The sequence below is a fragment of the Phaenicophaeus curvirostris genome, chromosome 13 (assembly GCF_032191515.1).
Source record: "Phaenicophaeus curvirostris isolate KB17595 chromosome 13, BPBGC_Pcur_1.0, whole genome shotgun sequence".
Lineage (NCBI taxonomy): Eukaryota > Metazoa > Chordata > Aves > Cuculiformes > Cuculidae > Phaenicophaeus > Phaenicophaeus curvirostris.
Window position 1 is genome coordinate 3757005 of NC_091404.1, and position 26763 is coordinate 3783767.

A 26763-nucleotide genomic window follows, 5' to 3' on the forward strand; every position below is an offset into this window, starting at 1 on the left:
TTTAGGGAATCCTGGTTCTGACACAGGCACGAACTTTCCCCACTCCAGGCAGCAATTTCAAGTAACTGAAGTTGGCGAGGCCTCCACCGAGAGTGTTTAGCCCGAGCGTGGCTCGGTCATAGGAAAGAACCATTCACAAGTATAATAAATTTGTCAAAAATGGTTTTAATGCAGCCCTTGTCTGCAGCATAAACCGCAATAGAAAATGACCAAGCGGAACACAGAGGCTCTTCAGCTGTACAAACCATATAAACACTTAGAAACAAATGTACACAAAACATTCCTAATAAAGTCAGAACGTTTGTCGGACGGTAAAAATGAGTATCCAAAGCTTTTTTTTTTAAAAAAACCCTCCGATACCAAAAGTCTCAATGCCGGCAGCAGGATTAAACTTGTAAACACAACTGAACATGGTGGCAGCAGACTCTTGTGACATTCCCTGGGAAAAAATTACTTCTAATTAAATTAAGGGGTGCAAAATCAGTGTTAGACAGCACATCTCCGAGCAGCACATCCTTAGCTGAACAGAGCAGTGACTGTGTGCAAGATCCTTAAACACCCCAGCACCTCGTTAGCCCAACAGCAGCTGGATGTGTTCTAACAACTCCGAGGGTGGGATGGATGGGACTGTGTCCATTGATTTCAGTTGCAAGCACAGAGCCCGCTGAGCCACAACAGGGAAAGGGCGTCGCACTGCGGTGGCTCCGTGGGGCAGGAAGGTCTGACCCAGTTGCAGAGGTAGCGTCGTCGTTCCCAAGCGGAACCTCCAGATCCCAGGGCAGCTCCTGCACTTGTGTCCTACTGCACCCCAGTTCTCTCACCCATGAGTGAAACCCACTCTCTTTACTTCGGAGCAAGGTACAAATCTCCTAATGCTGAATTCTAAAACAGAATCATGGAATCCTTAAGGTTGGAAAAGGCCTCCAAGTTCAGCAGGACCAACCCTACGGATTGGGCTGCAATTATCTGCTCCTGAGATTTAATTAAGGTTCACCTTTGAGGGACCATTTCCACAACAAACACAGAAGAGCTGCTTTCAGATTAAGGAACCAGCTGGACAGAATAATTTAAAAAAAAAATAACAAGACCACCTCTGTTTTCTATGTTACCAGCAAAAAGGAAGCTGTTCGCAGTTCCCTGCTCCAACAGTGCATTGGAATTGCCTCGGAATAATCTGCTAGGGCTGCAGGGCCAGCAGGAAGCTACGTGTTCCTGTCGGTGCTGCAGGAGAAAGCACATGTGGGGAGGTAAATCAGAACAGCACGACGGGTTTCACCCACCTTCTCCCATACTATCCGTGCTTCCCTTTCAGGAGGCCACTCTGCACCAGCCCAGGCGGCTCCTTTCCTCGGCAGGAGACCTGATGCTGGTAGGAGGAATTTCTCCTACACATCCCAGAGTCTCCTGGATCCACCAGAAACTGGAGGGAGAGGGATACACCAACACTTTCAAGGATCCATGGAATTTTCATTGCTTTTCCGAAGGGCAGTGCTGATCCGAGAGGGCGCAGCACACACCTCCGCAGTTCGGAAAGGAGATGGGGAGGACAGGGCTGGTTGGTTCGTTTCCAGGCTTCCTGTGGGATTTAGCTCAACAAAAGTTCAAGTCTGATCGGTGCTAGAAGAGCAGGAATGCCCCCAGGTAAAACCCAGCGAGCTGTCCGGCACCAGCATTTGACACCAGCAGGCATTTCTTTTTAAGCACAATTGGAACAAGCAGCAAAGATGCTCCTTTTGTCCTTTTTGTGAGTTTTTTTGGTTGGGTGTTTTTTCCCCCCCCTCCTTAACAGAACTCTTGGAACATTTTTTAAGCGGCGGCTGTTACCTACCGGAGTTTTACAAACACTACCGGAAATCTTGAAACCTCATACAGAAAAAAGATACTTTAAGCAGCATAAAAGCAGAACCAACTTACAGGTTCATACCTGAAACATAGGCTTATATTTTATTTCACAAGGTTTATATTCCCAACTTGAGCCAGAAAATGAAGGAACGGTACTTTTAGGAGAGGAAAGCAATGCAGGAAGTTGGATCCGAGCAAAGCAAGTTGAGCCAGAATGATAAGAATCACTAATGGGCACCCGACAAACCACAAGCTTGGTTACAAATAAAATACGTGGCACAACTGCTTAAAATGACACCTACTCACCTTGATGGCGTCTAAAGAAACGGCACAAACAGCTGGAAGCTGATAATAGTTTAACTATATATTCAAGAAGAGGAAAGATGCTCTCTCTCAAGGGGAAAGGACAACACAACTGCGTAACAGTGGGTATGAGCTCTGTGTTAATGACCAGCAAAGGAAATAAAAGGCTGAGCAGGTAGAGTTCGTGGCCACGACACAGCCTGTAATGCCGGCCGCTGCAAAGCTGTCTGGCAGAGCACTGCTCGTCATGAGAAAAAGCCGCTGCACCCTGCAAGTGCTCTAACTGATGGGTTTGGAATGAGTTATTTCAGCAAGTAACAAAATAGAAGCTGATAGAACTGGGAAAACATCAATAAAATCAAGGCATTTTCAACTACTGTGGATCAATTTAAAAGATTTGTACCACAGGAATCACTGAAATGCGCGTGACCCCCTTTGAGTTAATTAGTTCTGGCTTAATAAACAAGGTCAACAGCACCTCCTTAGCCTGCTAATGCAGGACGTTCATGCATGAGCCAGTGATGCCTACAGCAGATCTGTTCTACTTCCATAACAACACATCATTCTTGTTATCGAACTTTGAGGAAGAAAAGGTAACCGTCCCCACCAGGACTTTACATTCATTTGGTGTTACAGACTTTACGCACCAGGTCTGGTGAGAAACGCTGAGTTGTGCTCTCAGTCCACACCAGCGCACGAACTGAAGATCTGCAGGGGTTTTGCTAAATCACACTTCTGGGTTGCCCCAGGAAGCAAACATTCACTGCTGGAGCGCCGCGAGGGAGCCCCTGGTTCTGGCTGCTGGCAGTACAGCACACGCACGAGGTACAGCTGCAAAAACACACCGTGCTGCATCCTGGTCAGAGGACGACAGTCTTATTCTAAGCCAAAAACATACGGTACCAGTCCAGCAAGAGAACAAAACCGCAGTGCGAGGGGGTTTACAGAAGCAGGACGTGCTGGCCAAGCAGAGGGCTAAGTGCAGCGCTCTCCCTGGCAACATCAATGTGATGTTTTCTCTTTTAATTCATTTTAAAGAGTACAGCGTACCTGAGAGAAGGGGGAGACGTGGTTGTTAGTGGCAGTGGCAGGAATCGCAGCACAACCCAGCCAGAGCGCTCAGTCTTTCACACGCTGACATCCACTTGGAAAAGCTGCTTGTAGTAGGGAAATCCTCGCTTGCACGAGGGACGTGAAATGCATTTGTAAAATGCCAACATACAAACCCCAAGTGGTGAAAAGCAAGGCAGACCATGCAGCGCCTGGGCTGGACTCACACTGCTGTGCCCTGTTTTAAGCTAAGAAAACCCTGGTTGTGTTCAGCACCTTCAGAGACTCCTGGAGAGCCTCTGACAGCGGCAGCGCCGTCTCTCTCCAGCCGCGTGTGTCGCTGCCTGGTGACTGGGGCAGGATTACAGGCAGCACCTGGGGTGCTGTGCCCGCTGCTGCCGTCTGTCCGGAATCACCGCGGCAGGAACTAGCATCGCGATACGAGCTACTGAGCAGCAGTGCAGGCAGCCGGCAGGGACGCTGCGTGCAGACCCCGTCAGGAGGAATGACCCGGAGAGATGACAGGGCCGTACACCCAGCTAAATCCAGAAAGGATACAGGAACCTGCTCGGAAAACTCCATCCACCCCCACGGCCTCAGACACAGCTCTGCGCTGCTCTATCAGCAATACACTTCAGCGGACAGAAGGAAACAAATTCACTAAGTCCTTCTGGTTTTAGGTACAAGGAATTTAGTTTTAAAAGGCACAAACAGCACCTCTTGGTGCCAAATTCCTGCATGTTCCCTATTGTGTTTAGCTGCCGGCTTCCTCTCGAGATCCCCCTCCAGAACACACCTTCCCAGAAATGAGGTGATTAATTCCACTGCCACCCGCCCTCACACACAGACTAAGGTCCACCACGAGATTTAGTTTACAAATGCAGGGTTAGACTGACAGCAAAAAATGGTTCCAACACTCAGCAGCCACTTGACAGAATCACCCAACAGCCACGGTTTAAGGGGCTGAAGCACAACGTTCCGAGTTCTGGTGCCCCCGTGGGGAGAGGAGAGCGTGGCCCACCCTGAGTCCTAACGACCGAGCTCAACACCAGAGCAGAGGCTGCTGTAGAAAACCCCTGTCCACAGGTTTATACCAGGCAGTTAAAGGTCTGCTCTTATGGGTAAAATCACTGCAAGTCTCTCCTCCGTCACACAAACACATTTCCACTGGTAGCTGCAGCAGAGTGAACCCGAGGGGAAAAGCATTTAGGTTGCAGGCAAGGCCTTTGTCACCAACAGACACCGATCAGGTCATTTCTCATGACTTGCACAAGTCCTGTAGGCGCTGCCAACACTAACGGGCCAATAAACACAAACCCAGGAGAGAAACGGTAACAAATGATCTTAAAGGCAGATACTGATACTTCAAGCATGCACCTAAAAGTGATGGAGTTGCCAGGCCTGAATCATGCAGATAAAAAAAAGACTCGGGTCTAGAAAAAAAGCATCTAATCCTGCCAGCAACTTCTCAGTCCCGTTGCACAGAACAAAAGCAATGAGACATTCCTTCGACTGCAAATAGAGCCAAATGAAGAAAAAAATCCCATCACCTCTTAGTGCTGAAAAAGCCTTTAAGCCACCACGAAGCATGAAAAAATCCAGTACCTCAACTGCCTCCTCACCATTCTGGGGCTTTGTAGAGCATAAACTGCAAACACTGCTGGAGCTAAACTCTCAGTGCACATTTCCAACCTGTGTTTTGAATTTACATCTTCCTTTCCGACTCCACACACACACAAATTTCTGATCCAGGAATGAGCTGTATTTTAGCCCTAGGAATGAATGCAAATTGCACTGTCTAAAGCTCCCTTTTGCATTTTAGGTACCTGCAAGTAGGTTTGGGCTTAAGGGGCACTAAAACTTAAACTCTAAGACAATTACACCCTCCTAAAAAATTTCTCAAAACATCTATGGCCACAATATTCACAAATCTTGACACCGACAATGTGAATATTCTATTTTCATACACAGCTGCGTGTGTATATACGCATGTCCAGCACTTTTTCCTTCAACACACGTCCAATCATCAATTTAGTCCCAGATTTCAGCAGGTCTGTCTTCCAGTGAACTGAACTGATTCAGACAGAACTTTAAACACCATTAGAAAATGCCACTTGTCAGAGAAGGACGGAGAACCAGTCTCAAAATAAATATCACCCCCAAGAATATTATGGCTTGGAAGAATTAAAAAAACTAGAGTCCCTGATGTTTGCAAAATGAAAAGGCCTTCGGAAATGCCCTCACATTGATACTTTTTACCTATTTTGAATAAAAAATATATATTATTTATAAAATAAAGAGAGCAGGCCAAAGAAGACTGGCCAGAATCACTCTCTAAAACCGTTTTGTTTACTCCATAACTTAAACTCATAAAGCCTTGAAACGTCTGGAACCACTCCAGAATGCATATTCCAATCAGATGATTCTTCATGATGTTTTCTCATCTTGAAGATCCACTTGATTTCTGCTTCTCACAACTGAAGTCCGTGCCAAGGGAAGAGATGTTGACTCCTGAGAAGGAAGCTGAAATTTAAATGCAGAAAGATGTGCAACTATAAGAACTGACCTAATGAGCAATAGAGGGCTGGCTGACCCTGACTTTAAGCATCATTTTAAAGTCACGTAGAACAACAGGGAAAACACTTTTCTTCCACTGCCTCGCAGAATGGCAGTATCGACAGGAAAAATACTTCGGGGTTTTTCTTCCCAGTGGGAGAATATGGAATCACATCGAGAATGCGCAGGGAGCTCATTTATAACAATCTCAAGCTGCCCCATTCGTGTGCAGAACCAGGCGGTGGGTTCGGGTGCTTTGCCATCCAATAGTTAGTCAACACCTGCAGGAAATGGGAGCAAATTCTAGCCGACTGCTCCACCTCCTGCAGGCGGGACAGCAGAGTCCTCGAGTCTCGCTGTTACGCTCCTCTGTGAAAATGCTTCACGGAGAATGGAGAGGACACAGCCTGCAGCTCACAGCCACAGTGCAACCTGCCCGCTGTCAGGGAAGTCAGAACAGATTATAGACCTGTGAACGCTCTGGCAGCAGCCTCTTCCCCAAACCAACTCATCTCTCGTTGTACCCAAGTTTTTCCAGGGTGGAAAAAAAAAGATTAGAGAGTAAGAGCTGATGTGGGCATTAGGAGATACTTCCATTTATTCCTAACTGCAACTCAGCTGTTCTCAGCTTCGGTTTCTTTTAGGGCTATATCTGCACCTTCCCAAACTTTTCATGAGTCACTGAACGGACTTCCTGGCTCCTCATTGTACGAGTTAGTGGCAAGAGCCATTCCTGCCGCGTTTACCAGAGGAGCTGCCATGTCAAAACCTGCCCAGTGCCTGCCTACCAGCCTCCCTGCAGCACGGCTGGTTGGGAGGTAGTGATGGAAGCAACACTGACCTTTCCAAACAAGCTTTATCCCACTGCATTTTCAAACTGCTATGTCTCCTTTTCTATGGCCAGGGAGGAAGCTTCACCAGAATCTGTAGAACAAAATACAAAGTAGTTAGAGGTCAGTAAATCTGGTTTTCTCACTGCAAATGTATTTTTCACTAAGTGTGGGAGTAGGTTTTTAAGAATCTTTCCAAACAAAAATAGACAACCACTTGTCAGAGCTAACTCAACAGTGGGTTTTAAATGGAAATCACTCCATTACTGGGTTTATCTATTTTATAACTGTGTCACAAGCTTTAAAGTCAGAAAGACAGTTAAAGATCATTCATTTCTTATGGTGTGGTAATGAGGGTCTCTGATATGAACCCTGACATACAGACTGAATTCTCCAGAGACCACAGCTAGGAGACGTATGTGCAAGGAAAAAAAATCAGGTTCAAACAGAGGAACCATAGAATAGTTTGGGTTGGAAGGGACCTTAAAGATCATCCAGGTCCAATCCCCCTGCAATGGGCAGGGACACCTCCCACTGGATCAGGTGCTCAAAGCCCCGTCCAAACCTGGGCTTGAACCCCTCCAGGGATGGTGTTAAACATAAATACACCCAGCCTGTGGAAATCGTGATAGCTCCCCACAATTCCTAACCTCTCAGTTAATTTACTTGTAAGTAAGAAGCTACTAAAAAGAAGAGTTGAATCCACAGTAGGGCTTATTTTCAGTCTGCATTTGGCAGTCAAGTCAGAGCTGCCCAGTGACTTAGCCAACACTACGTTTTTACTTGAATAGTTCTTATAATTTGTCCATAGTCACTGTAGTCAAGACACAACTTTTCCTTTGATGTTACCTTACCGTGAGGCTCTCCATCTATTCCATCATCTTCCCACTGCTCTTCATTTGCTAGGAGAGGATTCCGAGTTTCACACAAAGCTCTCATTGGGAAAAAATGCCCATCGCCCTGGCTGCATGGAAAAAGGCAGAGAAAGAGACTGTAAAAAGCAGCAAGTGATTCTGAGGGATGATAATTTTGCTTGGATACACAAAAAAAACAAACAAAAGAGGAAAATACAATTTATGGAGAGCTAGAAGTGAAGAGGGAACTAAGGAAAACATTTATATTTTATTATTGTGTATATTATTAAGGAAAACATTTATGTGACATTATTAAAACTAAGAAGCCATTTATATCGTAGGCATAGATTGTACCAATTTATGCCACAGATTCTTCAGGACATGGGTACACACTTTTTGAACCCCTCCAGGGAGGGAGACTCCCCCACTGCCCTGGGCAGCCTCTGCCAGGGCTTCATCACTCTTTCAGTAAAGAAGTTCTTTCTCAATATCCAATCTAAACCTCCCCTGCTGCAACTTGAGGCCATTTCCTCTCGTCCTACGTCACTTGGGAGAAGAGACCAGCACGCACCTCACCTCAGCCTCCTTTCAAGATATTTACAATGAGGGACGAGAGCCGTTCGCTCAGGCACACAAGGACAGTCCTAACACGAGGGGTACCAGATGTTTAGAGTCAGTGTCATCAGTTCACTGTATCAGCTTTTACCACTGACTTGATTATCACTTACCTAGAGGCAATAGGTAGTAACCAGAGCTTTTTTTCTTCTCCAAACACTTGCTGAAGATTCTTCACAAAGCCGAGATTGAATCCATTTTTATCTGGGCCATTTTGAAACACTGGAGCTGAGAAAGCCTCTATGCAGGAATGCAGATTCAGTGAAAAAAAAAGAAAATCAATGTCAAATACTCTGACGCAGGGTTGTGCACGTTATAGCCATCTAAGACAACATAATTTAACAGCCTATGAACTAGCATCACAAAGATACAAAGTCTGAAAATAATACAGTTTTTGTTTTACAAGTCTTTCAAACCAAAGGCAGGAATTAGGTCTGGCACCTGAAGCGTATGGAGCAGTCAAACCAAACCACGAACAGTTAAAAGATCTCTGCATGACACTTGTTGAAATCCAGTTGGCAGAGATCTCTAAGTTAAAACTGTGCAGAATTAAGTAGGTTGTTCTTCAACACTTATTTCAGAAGCGGCACCAGGGATTTAAATTGCCTTGTTCATTAATGATATAATGAAGAGGCATTGGGAAGAAACATATGCAAATAGTCCATCCGTTATGGTGAGACATAAAATTAATAAAAGACAGAGGGGAGGAGAACCTGGAGTGCACTAGAACAATTTTATCTGCCTTCTATGCTGCTGTTGTTTTAGGATAGGAGAGCTTCAGTGCCCCCTTAAATTAGTTTTAAAGTTAAAAAAACATAAAAATTCTGAACATTTGCTCAAACTCTTGGTAGTGTGTGCTTTGTTATAAAAATCTATCCAAAAAGCTTGAAAAATTTACCAATGCTTGTCTGAGGAAAGACAAAAGCTACACTCATTTCACAGCAAATGGAGTTACACACACGCATAACAGCTGTATAATTGGACTTTTACACTTCAAGGCTCTAATTTCCCTAACAAAGCTTTTGTCACACCAGCTAATAAATGCAGCTCATTTGAGGTCACAAATTTCTGCAGCATTATGTCAAGACCTGAAATCCTATTCCCCCCAGAAAACATGAGGAATGTATGGAAGCAGAACATAAACACCTTTTTTTCCTTCTTGCAGCACTTTTTGTGTATCTTGCTTAAAGGAATAAGACACGAGAGCCTTACCAGATCTACTTACCTAAAGTAGACCTGTTTCTACTGACGAGCCAGCAATGGTAGCCAAACAGAAACATGAGGCTTACGAAGAACATGACTGCCACAAAGAGCAGGAAAAGGACATGAAATTTGGAACGTCCATTAGTCAGTTCTCCCTGGAGAGAAAAGCAACACAGAACAAATAAAAGCTGGAAATTCTTATTGCTAGCGAGAAGAAAGAAATCCTCTAAAACCCCTATTTGGAGCTTTCAAACTTGTGCACACAAGTCACACCTCACTATAAAAAGCCAGAGGAGACAAAGAAATGATCGGGTTCATTTCCCCTCCACAGTGAAAGCAGAGAGAGTGGGGGCTTGCTGCTACCTTTGTGCAGGTAACAGAGCCGGCAGTCAGGGCTTCCCAGCTGGGCACAAGAAACGCCCCATGCCCACAGGGAGTAGGGAGGCACAAACTCCTGAAGCCCTGCTGATGTTCTCCTCAGTTGCCTGTGCACATACTAAAATTCTGCTCCTCTTGCAATCGAGGGCGTGCCAAGAAATCCTGGCTCCATAGCTACAGCAATCGGGTAGTGTTAGAACTGAGCACAGACAGCTTGGAAAAGTTTAAAAGCCAAGCAGGATTTTAGGAGCAGAAGAAACGCTTCTTTCCTTTGACAGTAGAAGAGTCAAGTGCCAGAGATCCTCATAAGCATCCACCTGCAGACAGGCTGTGGGGACCTCAGAGTGAAGAACACCCCTCAGCCTCTGCACGCCCCTTATTGCACCCAGAGTGCTCAAGTCTCTGTGCCTTTCTCGGCATAAGAAACAATTCCAGCTAGTGTCCCATGAGCATCTCAGGAGGCATTTTAGGTAAGTGATTAGCCAGTCAGAGAACAGAAGGTTATGATAATAAATGAATGCACAGCAAAGTCATGTTAATTAAACACAGTCACACCGAGTTAGCAGCAGAGGGGACATAAAGAGCTGGAGGCAAAAGGCCGGTCTCTTACTGGAGCTGTCAGTTGGCATTGCTTGCATATGAATGGCAATCGATAACTGAGTAAGAAGCATATTTGATTTGATTTCACACAACTTTTACACTGAAAATCACACGGGGATTAGGTTTTGCGACTTTTTCTTTTCAAAAATATGTACAGATCAGTGCCAGGATGTCACACTTTGATACCAGAGAAGGGAGCAGATACTCTTCAAGAAATTAAGATTTTGGAAACCATCAGCTGCAGTGAACAGCAGGGTAGCGACCCCAGGATCTGCACTCCATGCCTTCCCCTATTTGCTCACTCTGTCCAAGTGCAAAAGGCCTAAATCATCAAGACACCAACCCAGAGAAAGCTGAAAACCCCCCATGCCCAGGCAGTTCAGGAGGCAGCAGAGATGCAAATCACCCAATCACAACTAATGGCTTCCTGACTGAAATACAGGGGGGGCATTCCTGTAGCCACTTCAAAAGCATCAACTGTTGACAGCTAAGAATCACTGCTTAGAGAATTATTATATTTTCTTAATCAGCAAAAGCTTCTCTTTTCCCAGGACGGCAATATTGTCAGGCAGGAGCTCTGTTTGGAGTTGGGAAGATTCACTACATTTACGTCTAACCTAACTCAAGCAGCATTTGTCTCTCGGTAACACCTAACTTCAGCGGCAGGAGTCAAGACGTACTTGAACGTACACTGAAAAAGCACCAAAACATTTCAGTTAAGAACAGTCCTGGGCTCTCTTTCAGCGAAGAGTGTCTTCTTTTGAATGTTTTGAGTTTTCCAAACTCAGAAACTTGTGCCAAGTTTCAAAAGACTCCAAGACACACACATGCAAACACAAGGACAGGGAAAGGACAGAACTTCTTTGCCAGGAGCTAACTGTACAGTTGGACATTCCCCAGGTCTAGCTGCTTTTTGCATTGCGCATTTCACACACATAATGGGTGTTATCCCTGCCCCAAATGATTGCATGATTCTACTCAAACGAAGGGCACAGGAAAGCATCTTAAGGACGGAATGCAGACCCTCACTGACTGAAAGCAACAATGTACCGAGTGACTAAACCCCACCAGACTCACAGGATATGAAAAGTAACCAGATTTCACAACTTACTGTCCAATACTTAATGAAATACTTGAAGACTGTTGCAGCAATATACAAGCAATACAACAAAGAATAGGCTAAGAACAGTAGAAAGAATTTGTAGTTAGAAAATCCAATGCAGTTATTCACCCTGGAGAACAAAAGCAAAGTTGCAATCAGGATATGTACAGCACACAGTCGTAACACAATGAGCTCTAGAGCGGGTTTGGTTTTATTAAGCGTCTGGCGCACAGATCACAAAAATAGAGCTCCCCTGGGCGGTCACAATGAAACACAACAGGAGTCTCTGTGCTTCTCCCTTGACTCCTTGCCATGCCAAGTTGAAGGACAGTGTGTGGGTTTGAGATCGCTTTTAAAGTTGGTACCACTGGTAAATTTGTCACAGAGGCAGCCCTTGACAACTCCTGCCTGTGTCCCACCTGCCCAGGGAATCAGATCCAGGATTTCTGTGTTACTTTAGGCACTTGAAAAACTCAGGAGCCAGATTTACCATAGCTTGTTTGCTTAGACGCAAACCAACTAAAACCAAATTGGATTTTAATTCTCCATGCACCAGACAACTCTAAAAAAGGAACAAGGGAATAGATAAATAGTAGGCGTTTGTCTCAAAACTCAGGTTTGGAAAATCCTCCACAATTAAGGATTACAGGGAGATTTGGGCAGGGAAATGATTGTGTTGCTTCTGATTTCAGAAATCTGCCTTCTTTTAAAAGAGGGGGAGTTTAAGAAATTTAGTGGCAGCAGTTCTCAAAAAGTACAAAGCTGAATACCCCCATGCACCCTTCTACACAAACTGTGTGACCATGCACAGGGCAGGCAGCATTTCAGAACAAATCTGCATGCAAATATTGGAAACAACCACCAACCGCATGCTGAAATGATAGCATATATACCCCAAAAATTCTATATATTCTATATATACCCAAAATTAAAGGGTAAGTTGAAGTCTCCTTAAAATGTGCATTATAATCAACAAGTGGATTAGCAGCTGGGTTTTATAGGAGACTGATCTAACAGCTGTTTTACACATAGTTCATGGAATAAATGTGGATGAACTGTCTACCAAAATATCCAACAGTTCAGGCAATTTCAAAGTGCAATTATTTTATAGATTTCCCAACATAAAGAGAGGCATGGGCTAAAATGAGAGGCACACAGACACCTCTCTGTGGAAGAAACATATTTAAACAGCCTCTCTTTTCAGAAAGCTACAAATGGGTATCAAGGACGTACCACGGGCAATGATGATCCATTTTTAGCACACACCTGCAAAAGGAGACAAAGGAAAAAGGGAAGATTTTTATGTGGTACTGAATTGCCAACTGCAGATCAACAGCAAAAGCCTCTGTTGGTTCTATGAGTTTTCTACATGACACAAGCTCCAATGTTGCCATCTCTCTGAATTTTTTAAGGTAGGTATGATTTAAGAAGGAATATCTATTACTTTTTCAAGATCAGCCAATTTCCAATGTCTTCACAAGATACAAATAATGAAAATGACTTCTGCCCTTAGAGGGCTGGCACTTTCTGCACATTACCACAGGGCAAATCCTGGAATATTATCATAATTAAAAAAAAAAAAAGCCAAAATCTTATTTGATTTTTCTCCAGTCTGGGTAAATCAGTTAATTCTCACTAGCTGGCCTGCTTGAGAATCATGGAATGGTTTGGGTTGGAAGAGACCTCAAAGCCCATCCAGTTTCACTCCCTGCCATCGGCAGGGACACTTCCCACTGGATCAGGGGCTCCAAGCCCCATCCAACCTGGCCTTGAACCCCTCCAGGGATGGGGCAGCCACAGCTTCCCTGGGCAACCTGGGCCAGGGCCTCCCCACCCTCATTGTGAAGAATTTCTTTGTAATGTCTAATCTAAACAGTCCCTCTTCCAATTTAAAGCAACTCAGCGCTGATCCCCCTGTAGGTGTGGGAACTGCAAATGCTTCAGGGCCACAACCAGCAGAAATGCAAATCCTGATGCTGTCCCACGTGGACACGCATTGCTGCCTGCTGCTGGAACAGAGGTATGTGGGTACCAGTGTGTGTAAAAAGAGAAACAAAGGACCAGCCCCTACGCAGGATGCAGCGTTCACTCTGTTCACATCAGTGAGAAACAGCCTGGTAACTTACACAGCACAGACAGAGCAGTGGTGACAGCGATCAGGTTTTATGAGCTGGCATCTGTCACAGAACCGAATACCTGCAATTAAAGACATGCGAATACCAAGAAACAGAAAAGTGATCTTTTCTCACGTTAGTTAATATTCTGCTCAATTCTAACTGCTCACATCCTCTCCTGTAACAGGTCAGATGACGGCATTAGCAGCTGAGTTGTGCTGCTAGGTCACGATCAGATAAGCAACACTCCCTGCTCTTTGTGAGATGTGCAGATGGGGGAATGATCCTCAATGCACACACCCAGCTGCAGAGGAGTAACACAAAACCATGCACGCCCCCTGGCTTCCACATTGCCTCAGACTTTACCCACCTCCCGTTTGGCTAATTGCTGGAATAGGGTTCATTACTTCGGAGTTCCTTGGCTTATCTGAGAGGAACCAGCAGGTTCATGCCTTCCACATGAACACAGACTGTTTCGAAGTTTTGAAAGGAGGGCAATATGCATTTAATCACAGAACAAGGTCCAAAAATTCTGTTCACAGATTTATCTCCTCCACATCTAAACTGGGTTCCCTCTTAAGTAACAGCAACTACAGATTCTGTCATTCTGTTACTGTTATTGCAGAGTGCAGACAACCTCAGTCAGCTTTTGAGCTTTAAGTACAAGGGTCTGCATATCACTTCTCAAAGGCAGCACCTGGAGCTCCACTTGAAGAATGGAAGCGTTCAAGGCTGTTTTGTTTTGTCAAACATAAAACCTCAGAAAGCCATGAAAATTACTCGCACAAGAGTTACCCAGTGCACGCTGTGGCAGGAGGAGAGCCCTGCCGCCTGGCAGTATCGTCTGGATCACCAGCATATGCTACGTTAGCGTGCTTGGTTAGACTTAGAGACACAAAGCGCTCTGCCCAGCTGACCTCCGCTCCCCGTCCTGGTGTACACCGGCAGCTTCCGGGCAATTTCAGCGAGAATCTGTCTCTGCACCTCTGGCCTTTCTTCATTTTCATAGCGCTCTTGGTCAGCGTAGGACATGTGGTACTGGAAGCAGAAGTCAGGGGAGGAGCAGTTACCAGTGGGCAGCAGACACAATATTGCAAATACAGGCAAGTTTGGCAACACTTTTATCTCCTGCTCCTTCTAATAAGGATTAATCTAATGTGAAAATGTGTTTGTTAAGAAAACAAAGATACTAAGTGCTGGACAGCCAGAAAACTATGCATGACACCCATAAGAAATGCAAAAGTGAAATTAAGGATCACAAACCAAGGTAATGCAATTGCTACAATTGCTGCCTTGGATTCCCATTGTTCATGTTTAACATTACTAACCATGACAAGGACACTCTCAGCACCGCCCTTGTGAGCAAGAACCTGTCCCCAGGCACAGTTCTGTATTTTGAAAACTGGGAGTAGTTGTTATTTATACATTTACATTCTTGTAATTAGGATCCAATTACCGTCATGGACACTTGAAGCACCACACAAACATCTCCCTCATTCTATTGCTCCTAACATGGGGTTTATTAGTAGTACATAAGGAGGTAAAACAAAATACAAAAAAACCTCTCACCAATGCAAACAATGTGGAAAAGTAAATACTTGGTAGAAAAAGCACTGAAACAAATGTCTGCCTCTGACTGACCTGTGCTCAAACCACTAAATTACATTCTTGTCCTAAAAAAAGCCTCCTACATTAAAAAGAAACAACATCAAGCCTTTAACTATATTATGTTTCATGAAACAATCTACTCTTGTCACAGCGAAGCCCAGTTTCTCTTCACTATGGTACCTTTCTCTTTCATAGCTGCTGGCCAGGCAAGGAGAAAGGCTGGAGCTCCTGGAGCACCGTGTGTACCTGGCAGCACGTGAACAGCCACACGCTGTGCACACAGCCAGCCCTTGCTGCCGCAGACACGCAACAGCAGAACCTCAGTGTCTTAAATAGAATTGGATTCTTCTAGCCCTCACTATCATGAGAAAGAGTCTGAATGCAGCACACTTAATCACTACATAGAGGCCAACTCCAGCTGCAAAGGGTGCCCAGGAGAGTGGACAATGCTGGATTTTGGTGGGACACGGCAGGTTCACCACATGCTACAGCAACCTAGCTCAAGGGAAACCTCACTCCTGTTACAAACACATGTATTTCCACCTGCACTGTCACCTCTTCCATCAAGGCTGAAAAGCAAAACTGAAGGTCCTTGCTCAGGAGACTCCAGTAAGGTTCTGTCAGGGAAGCTCCTTGGGATTTACTTGTTAAATGCTTAGAGAACACAGAATCATAGAATAGTTTGGGTTGGAAGGGACCTTTAAAAATCATCTAGTTCCAACCCTCCTGCCATGGGGAGGGACACGTCCCAGTGGATCAGGCTGCCCGAGGTGCATCCAATCTGGCTTTGAACACCTCCAGGGATGGGGCGACCAATGACACTATAAATATGTAAGTTAGTAATCATTGCTCCTATTACTGTCAACATGAGAAATCCTTTCAGATCCTGGCACACTTGCAAAGGCAGCTTTAACAGTGAACTCCACCTCTGATTGAAATCGTGCTCTTTGGGGAAGATTCTCAGAATGATAAGTTACTTGGTTTCTATGGATAACTCAAGGTCACTTTCTATCTCTTTAGGAAATCTCATCAGTTGCCCAGATAACTGGATTGAAGGATTTTTGAGTTCTCTTTAGTATCTCTTGCATCCTGCAATGAATGAAAAGTGTTTGCACTCTTACCTTTTTGCCTGGCTGCACCGGGAGAGTAAAAATAGACTTCCAGTATGTCCACACAAAGAGCACAAAGAGAATATGGAATATTATAAGATAGACCACTAAAAAACAAAAACAAACAAAAAACAGAAGCAGAACAATGACTTCTTAAGCAAACGTTTCATTCATGATGGGCATAATTCTAAACTTTCACAACAATGACAAAAAAAGTAAGATTTCCAGTACTGATCAGTATTGCATGTCTCTTCCCTGCATCCCAGGCAAAGGCAAAGCAGAACTGGCTGGTGCTGAGTCTCTAATAATGCAGTTAATAATGCAGTTAATAATGCAGTATTCTAGCACCTCCAAATTGGGGTTCAGTTGCTGCTAAATGCATGTGGAATCCCAGTACCATATTATCAGTGTACTGTCCACTCGTGCAGCGCATTCTCCACCGCTTGGAGAGCTCAGAGTAATAATGTGCTCTAGCAGGGCTCTACATCACCAGAAGAAGTCAACTCTCTTACTTAACATTTTTTAGATTTTCCACAGTTGATCCAATAAAACAAATGAGGAAAGCTTCCCTGAGACAGAGCAAACAGGTCAAGAATTGTAGTCCACTGGACACACAGCATTATCACCTGAAATCCAGCATGCATCAGAGTCATCTTATTTCAATATTCAAACTTATTCCAAAGCCTTCAGCCACTGCGGTTCAGAAAGGCGAAGGACAGCCACCCTTCACCTACACAAACTGCTTGACTGTCCTCTCTTTAGTACTCGCCTCACTAAGACATTATCAAATGAGACCGTTTTATTCAAGCACACCACGTAATTGTAATAATAATCTCCTTTTCCATGTTTCATTTACACTTCAAATTCTAGCAAACTAAGACCAAAGTAATAAGTACCAGTGGAAAGAAAAGTCTAAAATCCAAACACTTCCCAGCTCCTCAGGCCAGACTGACTGTGTGAAAACGGAACTGGTAAAACAGCCAACTGCAGCTTTGAGACGTTGTAATGAGCTGGCAAACGCCTCAGCAGAATGTGATGACTGCTCTGTGAATCAATGGTGCCTCATCATTCAGCTCTTAAGTTGTTGGAGATGTTATCCTTACACCACACACAGGTGGAGCTCAGTCATTTTTAAATTAACATGTCCGGAGATAAATCTTGCACCAGGTTTAACCTTGTGATAAAGCAATAGCAGCGTGTTAGAGGAAGCTGACCTGCAGATGCACTAATAGATTAGACAGCTAACAACCTTCTGCTGCTGAATACTCATTAACATCCTGCTTTCACAGGCTTTTCTGTAAGTTTCTGTTTTCAGACTGCTCTCTAGTGGAAACAGAATGTACTCGATGCAGCAATCTGAAGGATCTTTAAAGTATCCGCTGGCATTGTTCTTCATGGAACTATTTGCCAGCCGAAAACCGTTACAGTTCCTTCTATCCTTCACAACCCTGGAAGAAGAAATGAAGTTAAGAGGCCATCTGCATTAGTCAAACGCCTCCCAAGCATTTCCAGGAATGAGAAGGAGGAGTATTACTAGGTTGCTGCAAAAATAATAGCCATTTTTGTCATTTAAACTGTGATGCTTATTTTGGATTCAACTTTTATTTAACTACACTCACCATTTTAAAGCACAAAATTCACTCTACTTATTTGTGCTAATGGTTTTGGGTTTTCTGCTTATTCTTGTTTATATTAAGCTGTCAAATTAAAGATGGAAAAAAAAGCAAATCAGAGTGGTTTTGCTGTCCAAGTTCAAAAGGGACACAAAGCAGTGGACACTGCTACGCTACCATCCAAGCACTCGGCCAAGCGACCAGCAGCAAACCAACAGGTCAGCATTGGTTCCAAAAATTCCGTAACAGAAATGAGGGCCTTGAAGACGAGGAGGCTCACAGGCATCCCTCTGCAACAGATGACAACCAAGGGCTGGTACTGAAGCAGACCCACAACAATGTGAAAGGCTGCAGAACTCAGCGCTGACCATTCATTAGCTGTTTGATATTTGCACCAAACTGAACATAAACAAAGCTCCACAAGTGGGTGCTGCTCCAGCTGCATGAAAATCAAACAAATCGCTATCATGAAACCTACCCTGTGCTTCTTTTGAGCAACAAAACCAATTCAGTCCTTGATCACGTTGTGATATGTGACGGAAAATGGATTCTGTATGACAACCGAAGGGGTTCCATGAAGTGGCTGAACTGGGGGAAAGCACCAAAAGACCTCCCCAAACCAAAGCCACATCAAAAGGTTATGGTGACTGGTGGTTGGCAAGTGGAATCATCCACTACAACGTCTCGAGTCCTGGTGAAACTATCACAGCAGAGAACTACGGCCAGGAAGTCGACAAAACGCACCCAGAACTGCAGCATCTCCACCCAGCGTTGGTCAATTGAAAAGGACCACAACGCCCGACCACAGGTCTCACAAATGACTCTGCAGATGCTTCATGAACTGGGCTACAACACTTGACCTCACCGATGTGGCTCACCAGGCCTCTCTCTCACCCATCACCACATTTTCAGGCATCTCAAGAGCTTCCTCCAAGAGGTGGTTTTCCACAGCCAAGCTCACAATGCCTGTGAAGAATTCACCAGTTCCAGGATTCCACAATTCTTGGCTACTGGAATAAGTAGACTTGTGTCTTGCTGCCAAAAACGTGTAGATTCTAAAAGTTCTTATTTCAATTAGTAATTTTTATTCTAAGCTGAGATGTACAGCTTTAAAGCAGATGGGTAAAAATGGCAATTACTTTTGCACCTAATAAAACAGCCACTAAGCCCTTATTCTTAGAACAGCACTGTGGCCTCCGACAACGTACCGGTGGGAACAGTCTCATCAAGTGATCCTGCTGCTCTGCCCGACTCGTTCAGCAACCTCAAGATACTGCGTCTGGGACCTCAGAGAAATGTCTGTCATCCTGTACTAGAAATCAAGCTGAGAAGCACTTGAGCCAAATAATAACGAGACAGAAGCCTTGACTCTAACTGGTCTGCGGAGTTAATTGAACGTTACTGTGCCAAACAAAAAATCTTTTGCAAAAGCCTGCCTATAAAAAAGATTATGAATAGCTTTAACAGAAAGATCAAACAAAACAGCGGAAAAAACCAGGCAGGGCACGAACAGAACCAGTCTCTTCTGTTTATCTTGTAAAATCAGCTCTAAAAACGTAACACACAAAGGTGCGTGGGTGTGTACAGCCAGACACACGCAGTTCTTTCTGCAAGAAAAAAAGGGATCAAAGCTTCCTCCTGTTCTCCTGCTTAGGCTGTGACTAAGCAGGGGTGTTTCCCAATACTTCCAAAAGCAACAGCGTGTCTAACAACGCATGCTGCGTACTTCATGAATGTGTAATTACAGGGAGGAGACGCCGGAGGAATATGTAAATTAAAAACACTGACGGAAAGCATTTTTGATATTTTAACTAGAACATCTGTGAATCTTTTTACCCAAGGACTGAGTGTCAAATAGCAAATCGAATGCACATACCTTTTTCCACGGGGTTGCTCAGGGTCACTGTAAAAGAAAAAAAAACAACCAAATGTCTACAGAGCAAATAGGATTCCCAGAAATGCTTGTGACAAGTAATTTTTTGATTTGAAATACAGCCGTTTTAGGGAAAAAATTTCGAATTCAACAGACAAAAAGAGAGCCCACAGCCTAGCATCAAACCAAAAGCACACACAGCTATTTCTTATTCACTCACACAAATGACACCCACAACAAGATGCTCAATAACTGTTACTTATGCTGTATTTTTTCTTGTTATAAAACACACTTAGTACATTTGTACATTAGAAATATGACAAAAATAATCCACTGGTGACAGCGATATGCCAAGATCATCAGAGCTCCTCTAGCAACTGTCCAAGCAGCACCTCTGTGTGTGAATTTGTACTTGTAGCTTACTTCGTGCTCATCTCCAGGAGGTCTTGATCCTCCACATCCCTGTCCCAATGCATTTCTCCATCAGCATCAATAAGAAATGACAAAATGCCTTGGCTCTGGCCTAGTCAGCAACAGAATAACATCACTGCAATGACTCAACTACATCTACACTGCCTACTCCCAGAGATTTTACAACACGGACGACAGTCCCTGCTAACAGAAGCAACGAGACCAGCCAGCAAAGGGAACACAGCTCAATGTCTGCTTCTACTTGTACTGTAAAATCCAGCATGCAAGTTAAACGGAAAAGATAAAGACATCTTTCTTCAACTGAAAACAGAGCAGGTCTGTGATATCCTGACAGGCTCAGATCAGATCGTCAGACGAAACATTTTGCTGTGAGGGTGGGGAGGCCCTGGCCCAGGTTGCCCAGAGCAGGGGTGGCTGCTGCATCCCTGGAGGGGTTCAGGGCCAGGTTGGATGGGGCTTGGAGCCCCTGATCCAGCGGGAGGTGTCCCTGCCCATGGCAGGGGTGGGACTGGATGGGCTTTAGGCTCCCTTCCAACCCAAACTGTTCTATGATTCTGTGAATATTGCCTGGAAGGCAAAGATTGTTCACGGGATGGGAGCCCCTTATATCGAGTCCATAGTCTTCAATGTAATGGTCGCAACTGAAATATGTTGCTCTTTGGAGAGCCAGAGGAAGGAAGGAAAACAAGTGGCCACAGATCATCTCCTATAGGCACAGTATCTTACAAAACCAAGATAATATTGCTGGAAGACTCAAAGATTTGAGAGACTGCACATACCAGCAGTGACCCCTTCACCAGCTCTGCCAGACTGTACAGAAAGGAAGCGATTGAGGGATTGGAGCCTTTTACTTCCAGCCTACCACCAGAGACTCTACCCTTCAAGACTCACTCAAACATCCTAATTGAATAAAAAGCTTGGAAAATGTTAATCAGAGCAGGAACCAAGAGGTCCTGAAGTAGCTTTTCTTTAAACCGTGCTAGCCAACAATTTTGATCTGGAAGCTCAATGATTTGCAACAATGTAGATGACAAAAGAGACTAAATATTTGCTGCATCTCTGCACACTCAATTTCAGATGAATGAGACTGTAAGGAAACCTACAGTTTTTCCTTTGGTTTGCTGCAAATCAATCCATGAAGAGTAGGTCAGCTTTCCACGAGCACGGCCTGGTTTCCTCCTGAAGCACACTGCACTGGCAGCATGACCTTGCTAAGGGTTTTATTTAAGAAAAGACCGAACTCCTAAATAAAGATTATATAACAGGTTTTATCGTAAGGCCACCGGGTCATTGTTCTCACTGTGGCAGCCACCAACCAAGCATGACTCACTCACAGAACCATAGAACGTCCCAAGTTAGAAGGGACCCACAAGGATGGAGTTCAACTCCCATCCCTCTACAACCCCAATATTCACACTGTGGGGCTGAGGGCCTTGGCCAATGCTTTGGGATCACTGTCAGGCTCAGTGCTACGACTGCTTCCCTGGGGAGCTGCTCCAGGGCTCCACCACCCTTTGGGGGAAGAACCTTTTCCTCATGTCCAACCTCACCCTCCCTTCACACATCTTCCTGCCATTCCCTCGGCTCCTGTCGTTGATGGCCAGAGAGAAGAGCCCAGCACCTGCTCCTCCTCCCCTGGTGAAGAAGCTGCAGAATGCGATGAGTTCTCCTCTCAGTCTCCTCTTCTCCAGGCTGAGCAGACCAAGTAACTTCAGCAGCTCTTCATACAGCTTCCCCTCTCAACTCTTCACCAACTCTGTGCCCTACGCTGGATGCTCTCCAGTAGCTTTAGATCCTTTTCATGCTTTGGGGCCCTAAAATGAAGTCAAGGCCTCCCCTGGAGCCTGACTTGTTTGCCATACCAGTCACAGGAAGTTTAGAACCCCGTATCATGAAATATCCCTAGGACATGACCCCCAGCCCTGCTCTCCACCCTTGGCAATCTGCACAACTAAAGCCAAAAATCAAGAATCCAAACAGAGCAGCTACTGTTTCTGTGCCTGCAACAGCTGAAATGGCAACACATAACTGAAGCCGGACAAAAGGAGAAGCCAACACATAAAGCCTTGCTACGTTAGAGATCTGGAAGACAGATAATGTCCTAAGAGCTGGTTTTCAGGTAACTGCCTATGCCAACAGTTAATGTTTGAACCCTGCAATTAAGTTAATTCTTAATAATTCTTAATAATTTCAACTTCTGTACAGACAACCTACACGCACACAAATACAATGAGAGAGAGATGGGGTGAAAAATAGACCGGTGTGGGCAAAGGAGTGTGGGTAAGCAGTGATTCCAGGCAGCGAGATGAGCTCCTGCCAGCACAACCAGCATCCGCAGAAGAACACAGGCCCAACCCAAACCCCATTTAAATGCACAGAGCCCTTTCTCATAGCTGCACGGAGACTGGGAATTACCCAGTGTTAAATGTTACTGAGTCTGCACAGCTCTGCAAACAAAGTTCGTCTCAAAATCCTGACAGCATTTCAGCCAAACAGACTATATTTTTGTCACATGGTCTGACTGACTGTTCCATGCACCGTGGAGACACCATTCCACATGAATTCTTGATGGAAACAACCCACAATCTCAGAGAAGGAATAAAATGTCATTAAATGTTTGGGGATTTAACCTTGCTGCCAATTAAAACAGACCAAAGAAGCTGCATTTCATTTTAATCCCCATCAAGAAAAAGCAATAGGTCTTACTGCATTGGCAACCCCAACAAAACTTTGATTTAAGTCTGCTATGCAGCACCAGAAGGCAGCTCTCTTCATAGTAACATCTCAAGCTGCCATTCTGAGAACTCTGCCTTGCTTTATCTCGCTTACCCTGCAGAGAAAGAGCCCCATGCTCCTTCTCACATTTTCAAAAGTCCAGAGTTTGTCTCCATCTCCACCAGACCTAGTGAATCCTTCCTCTAGAAACAGGTCTCTGCACATGCATTAAACAAGAACACAATAAAAGCAAGCAAGCTTGCGACTTACTATATAGCTAAATTGGAATTTCCTTTCTAAAACTAGTGTTTTCCATGGTACTGTACCAAGTTATCTGACTCTCATGAGCATGATTTCATCACAGAATCACAGAATGGTTTGGTTTAGAAGGGACCTCAAAGCCATCCAGTTCCAAACCCCCTGCCATGGGCAGGGACCCCTCCCACTGGATCAGGGGGCTCAAAGCCCCATCCAGCCTGGCTTTGAACCCCTCCAGGGATGGGGCAGTCACATTTGTAACCTACTTTTTTTCCTTTCCAGAGTGTTTTAAAATAGCTGCAATGCAGAGCATCCACCAGTTTTTGTAACTGCTGACACCAGAAATCACAGCAGCCGATTATCATATGGCAACAGCACGGCCTTTCCCTGAGAGTGCGGATCTCCCTGTCTCACAGATGTCACTTTCTCAGCTGACAGCAGGACAGACAGATGTGGACTCAGGACTAAGCAGAAGCCCCCACACCTTGCCAGCCCAGCCAGGATACAAACCACAGCATGTCCCAAGTTGGAAGGAATCCACAAGGATCATCCCTCCCCAGTTAATCCCATCAACGAGCTGGCAAGCAATAAAGTGTTTCTTGGTGTCCACCAGCTCCCTTTCGGGTGCTGCTGCTGCAGTGGCAGAGCTTGGGGGGACCCGGGGTGGCCGAGGGGCTGTTGTGAGCGGTGCCTGAGCAGAATCTTCTGTCCTGGCACCCACGGAGACGGGGGGAACAAGGGGGGAGGAAGAGGGGGGGAACGAGAGGGGAGGAAGAGGGGGGGAACGAGAGGGGAGGAAGAGGGGGGGAACGAGGGGGGAGGAAGAGGGGGGGGGAACGAGGGGGGAGGAAGAGGGGGGAACGAGAGGGGAGGAAGAGGGGGGGGGAACGAGGGGGGAGGAAGAGGGGGGAACGAGAGGGGAGGAAGAGGGGGGGAACGAGGGGGGAGGAAGAGGGGGGAACGAGAGGGGAGGAAGAGGGGGGAACGAGAGGGGAGGAAGAGGGGGGAACGAGAGGGGAGGAAGAGGGGGGAACGAGAGGGGAGGAAGAGGGGGGAACGAGAGGGGAGGAAGAGGGGGGGAACGAGAGGGGAGGAAGAGGGGGGGAACGAGGGGGGGGGAACGAGAGGGGGGGGAACGAGAGCGGAGGAACGAGAGGGGAGGAAGAGGGGGGAAACGAGAGGGGAGGACTAAGATGGAAGGAAGAGGGGGGGAACAAGAGGGGAGGAAGAGGGTTGTGACAAGAGGGGAGCAAGAGGGGAAACAAGAGGAGGGGAACAAGAGGGGAGGAAGAGGGGGGAAAGAGGGGGGAAAGAAGAGGAGGGGGAGAGGGGAGGAAGACGAGAAGGGAAGATGGGAGGAAGCGGAGGAAGGGGGACGAGGAGGGGGCCTTTCCCGCCCGGGCAGCCCCCCAGCTCGGGCCCCTCGGCCGAGCCAGGCCGCGCCGCCCCCGGCGCTCACCCAGGCACAGCTCGCAGACGTAGGCGTAGTAGGACCAGAGCACGACGAGGGCGATGATGAGCACGGGCAGCCAGGCGAAGGCGCGCTGGCAGCAGCGCAGCCCCCGCGACACCGCCATGCTGCTCGGCCAGCGGCTCGGCGGCCTGGCGGCGCGAGCGGCTCAGCGGCCGGGAAGGGGCGATCGGCGATCGGCTGAGCGGCCTGGCTGCGGGGGGGAGGCGGCGCCCCCTGGCGGGCAGCGCCCGCACCGCACCCGCGCGGCCCGACTCCCGGCTCCCCAAGTTCCGGGTCCCCCCTGAGTTCCGGCTCCCCCAAGTTCCGGCTCCCCGAGTTCCGGCTCCCCCAAGTTCCGGCTACCCCCTGAGTTCCGGCTCCTTCTAAGTGCGGTTCTCCAAGTCCCGTCTCCCCCTAAGTAATAGCTCCCCCTAGTCCCAGTTCCCCAAGTCCCCCCAGGTCCCAGCTCCCCCCAGGTCCCAGTTCCCCCACAGTCCCAGTTCCCCAGTCCCAGTGCAGCTGCTGGTGCTGCTGCGTGGCTGGAGTGTCCTTGGGGGTCACAGAATCATAGACTAGTTTGGGTTGGAAGGTTCCTCAAAGCCCACCCAGTCCCACCCCTGCCACGGGCAGGGACACCTCCCACTGGATCAGGGGCTCCAAGCCCCATCCAGCCTGGCCTTGACAGGATCAAGCGCTTCTAAAGGGGTTCGGGGTCACTGACATCACGGCCAGGAGGTGGTCAGGAATCATAGAACCATCGGCTCGTTTAGTTTGGGAGAAACCGCTCAGATCATCAAGTCCATCCTGTCTCCTCTCCTCCACACAAGCAATGGAACGGAGCAAGCTGCTGTCGCAAAGCAGATTTGTCTGCGTGAAATAGACTTGAGACCCTCCTAGAATGCTCGGCCACACGGGCACAAGGCACTGCACCTCATCACTTGCTCTGACTGAAGTTCATCTGGGCTGTTCAGTCTCGGGTAGCCACCCCTGGCACACCTGCTGCCTCGTCTCCACCAGAAACACCCCAGGAGAGCCCACATTTCCTTCCACATCAGCATCCCCGTTCACGCATGTAACAAACGCTTTTCCTCTGCGTTCTCTGACTGAGTAATCTTAACACTGAAAGTTTTGAGGCTGTGGGGAGACCTTTGAGCAGGTTCTAGTGCTTAAAGGGGCTCCAGGAAAGCTGGGGAGGGGCTCTGGATCAGAGAGGGCAGGGGTACGACAAGGGGAAGGGTTTTTTGGCTGAAAGAGGGGAGTTTGAGATGATGAGCTTTAAAGTCCCTTCTGACTCAAACCATTCCATGATTCTATGATTCTCTTGTTTTTCTTGTAGTACGACCTCGTCCTCTGTGCTGACCCCACAAACTTTGTGTTGCTCTCAAATATCCTAAGCACAGACCTAAGTTACTGGTGAATATACAGGGGAACATCAGATCCAGGAAAACCTGTGGAACAAAACATGCATCCCCTCCAACAACCTGATAGCATGGTATTTAACATTAAAAAAAAAAAAGAGAGAGAGAAGAAAAAACCCTCACTCCATCCCCTAGTCTGCTCCGCAACCCCCTTTGAATTCCTGTAGGAATCCCTCTCGTTTCCACATTCCATAATGTGCTTTGAATTAAGGTTCAGCTAATTAAACATACCATATTACCCCTGTTAAGGAAATAAGTTTTCTCATCAAGAGAGCGATTTATCTAACACGATGTACATCTGATAATCCCTTGGTGTAATTCACCACCTTTCCCAGTCACCTCTTTGTTCTTCATTTCTTCCCCTCAGAATAAGTTCTAAACCTTTCCCTGTGGTTGGTATCAGACTTGCAGGTCTGTGCTGCTTCTCTCGGCTTCTCTCTCTTTCCGAGTACAGGCTCTACATTTGCCATTCTCCTGCCCAAATCCCTGAAAATTTAGATGTCAGCTACAAATCCTTAGACCACATTTGTAAATACATTTTTAGTTCTTTCAGTATTTTAAGATGGAGATGATGACCTACAACCTCTGATTTTGTCAGAGTTTGTTCTGTATGAGGTGACAACTGCCTTAACCTCTTCTCTAGCCACTCACAATCTTTGTAGTCCTTGTCTTCTTCATGCTACTAAACTCTTCTAGCACAAAACATGAGCTTTATGATACTTGTTTGAATTTTCTGGGTGTGGTCCAGTTTAACCAAGCTATTGGATAGTCCCTGGAGAAACCATAACATAAATGGGCCTGAGCTGCACCACCCTAAACAAAAAATCTCAGACACCT

General features: G+C 46.2%; 1 protein-coding gene across 1 annotated transcript; it reads right to left on the reverse strand.

Moving 5' to 3' along the window:
- Positions 1-145: 145 nt before the first annotated feature.
- Positions 146-24658, reverse strand: ZDHHC15 (zinc finger DHHC-type palmitoyltransferase 15). Its single transcript, XM_069868011.1, has 12 exons — positions 24515-24658; positions 19654-19680; positions 16177-16271; positions 14365-14485; positions 13460-13529; positions 12567-12599; positions 11343-11463; positions 9276-9408; positions 8164-8290; positions 7436-7545; positions 6593-6675; positions 146-5718 (listed from the first exon to the last, which is right to left on the reverse strand). The coding sequence occupies exons 1-11, from the start codon at positions 24630-24632 to the stop codon at positions 6632-6634; spliced, it is 999 nt and encodes a 332-aa protein (XP_069724112.1). The 5' UTR covers positions 24633-24658; the 3' UTR covers positions 146-5718; positions 6593-6631.
- Positions 24659-26763: the final 2105 nt, after the last annotated feature.

What these genes read in the sequence shown, in the direction of transcription:
- ZDHHC15 (XM_069868011.1), bottom strand. Translation starts at nt 24,632, where the DNA reads ATGGCGGTGTCGCGGGGGCTGCGCTGCTGCCAGCGCGCCTTCGCCTGG. An exon ending in GAGCAACCCCGTGGAAAAAG is followed by an intron (nt 16,272 to 19,653) that starts GTATGTGCATTC and finishes TTTGTTTTTTAG; the next exon opens with TGGTCTATCTTATAATATTC. An exon ending in TAGAAACAGGTCTACTTTAG is followed by an intron (nt 8,291 to 9,275) that starts GTAAGTAGATCT and finishes ATTCCTGCATAG; the next exon opens with AGGCTTTCTCAGCTCCAGTG.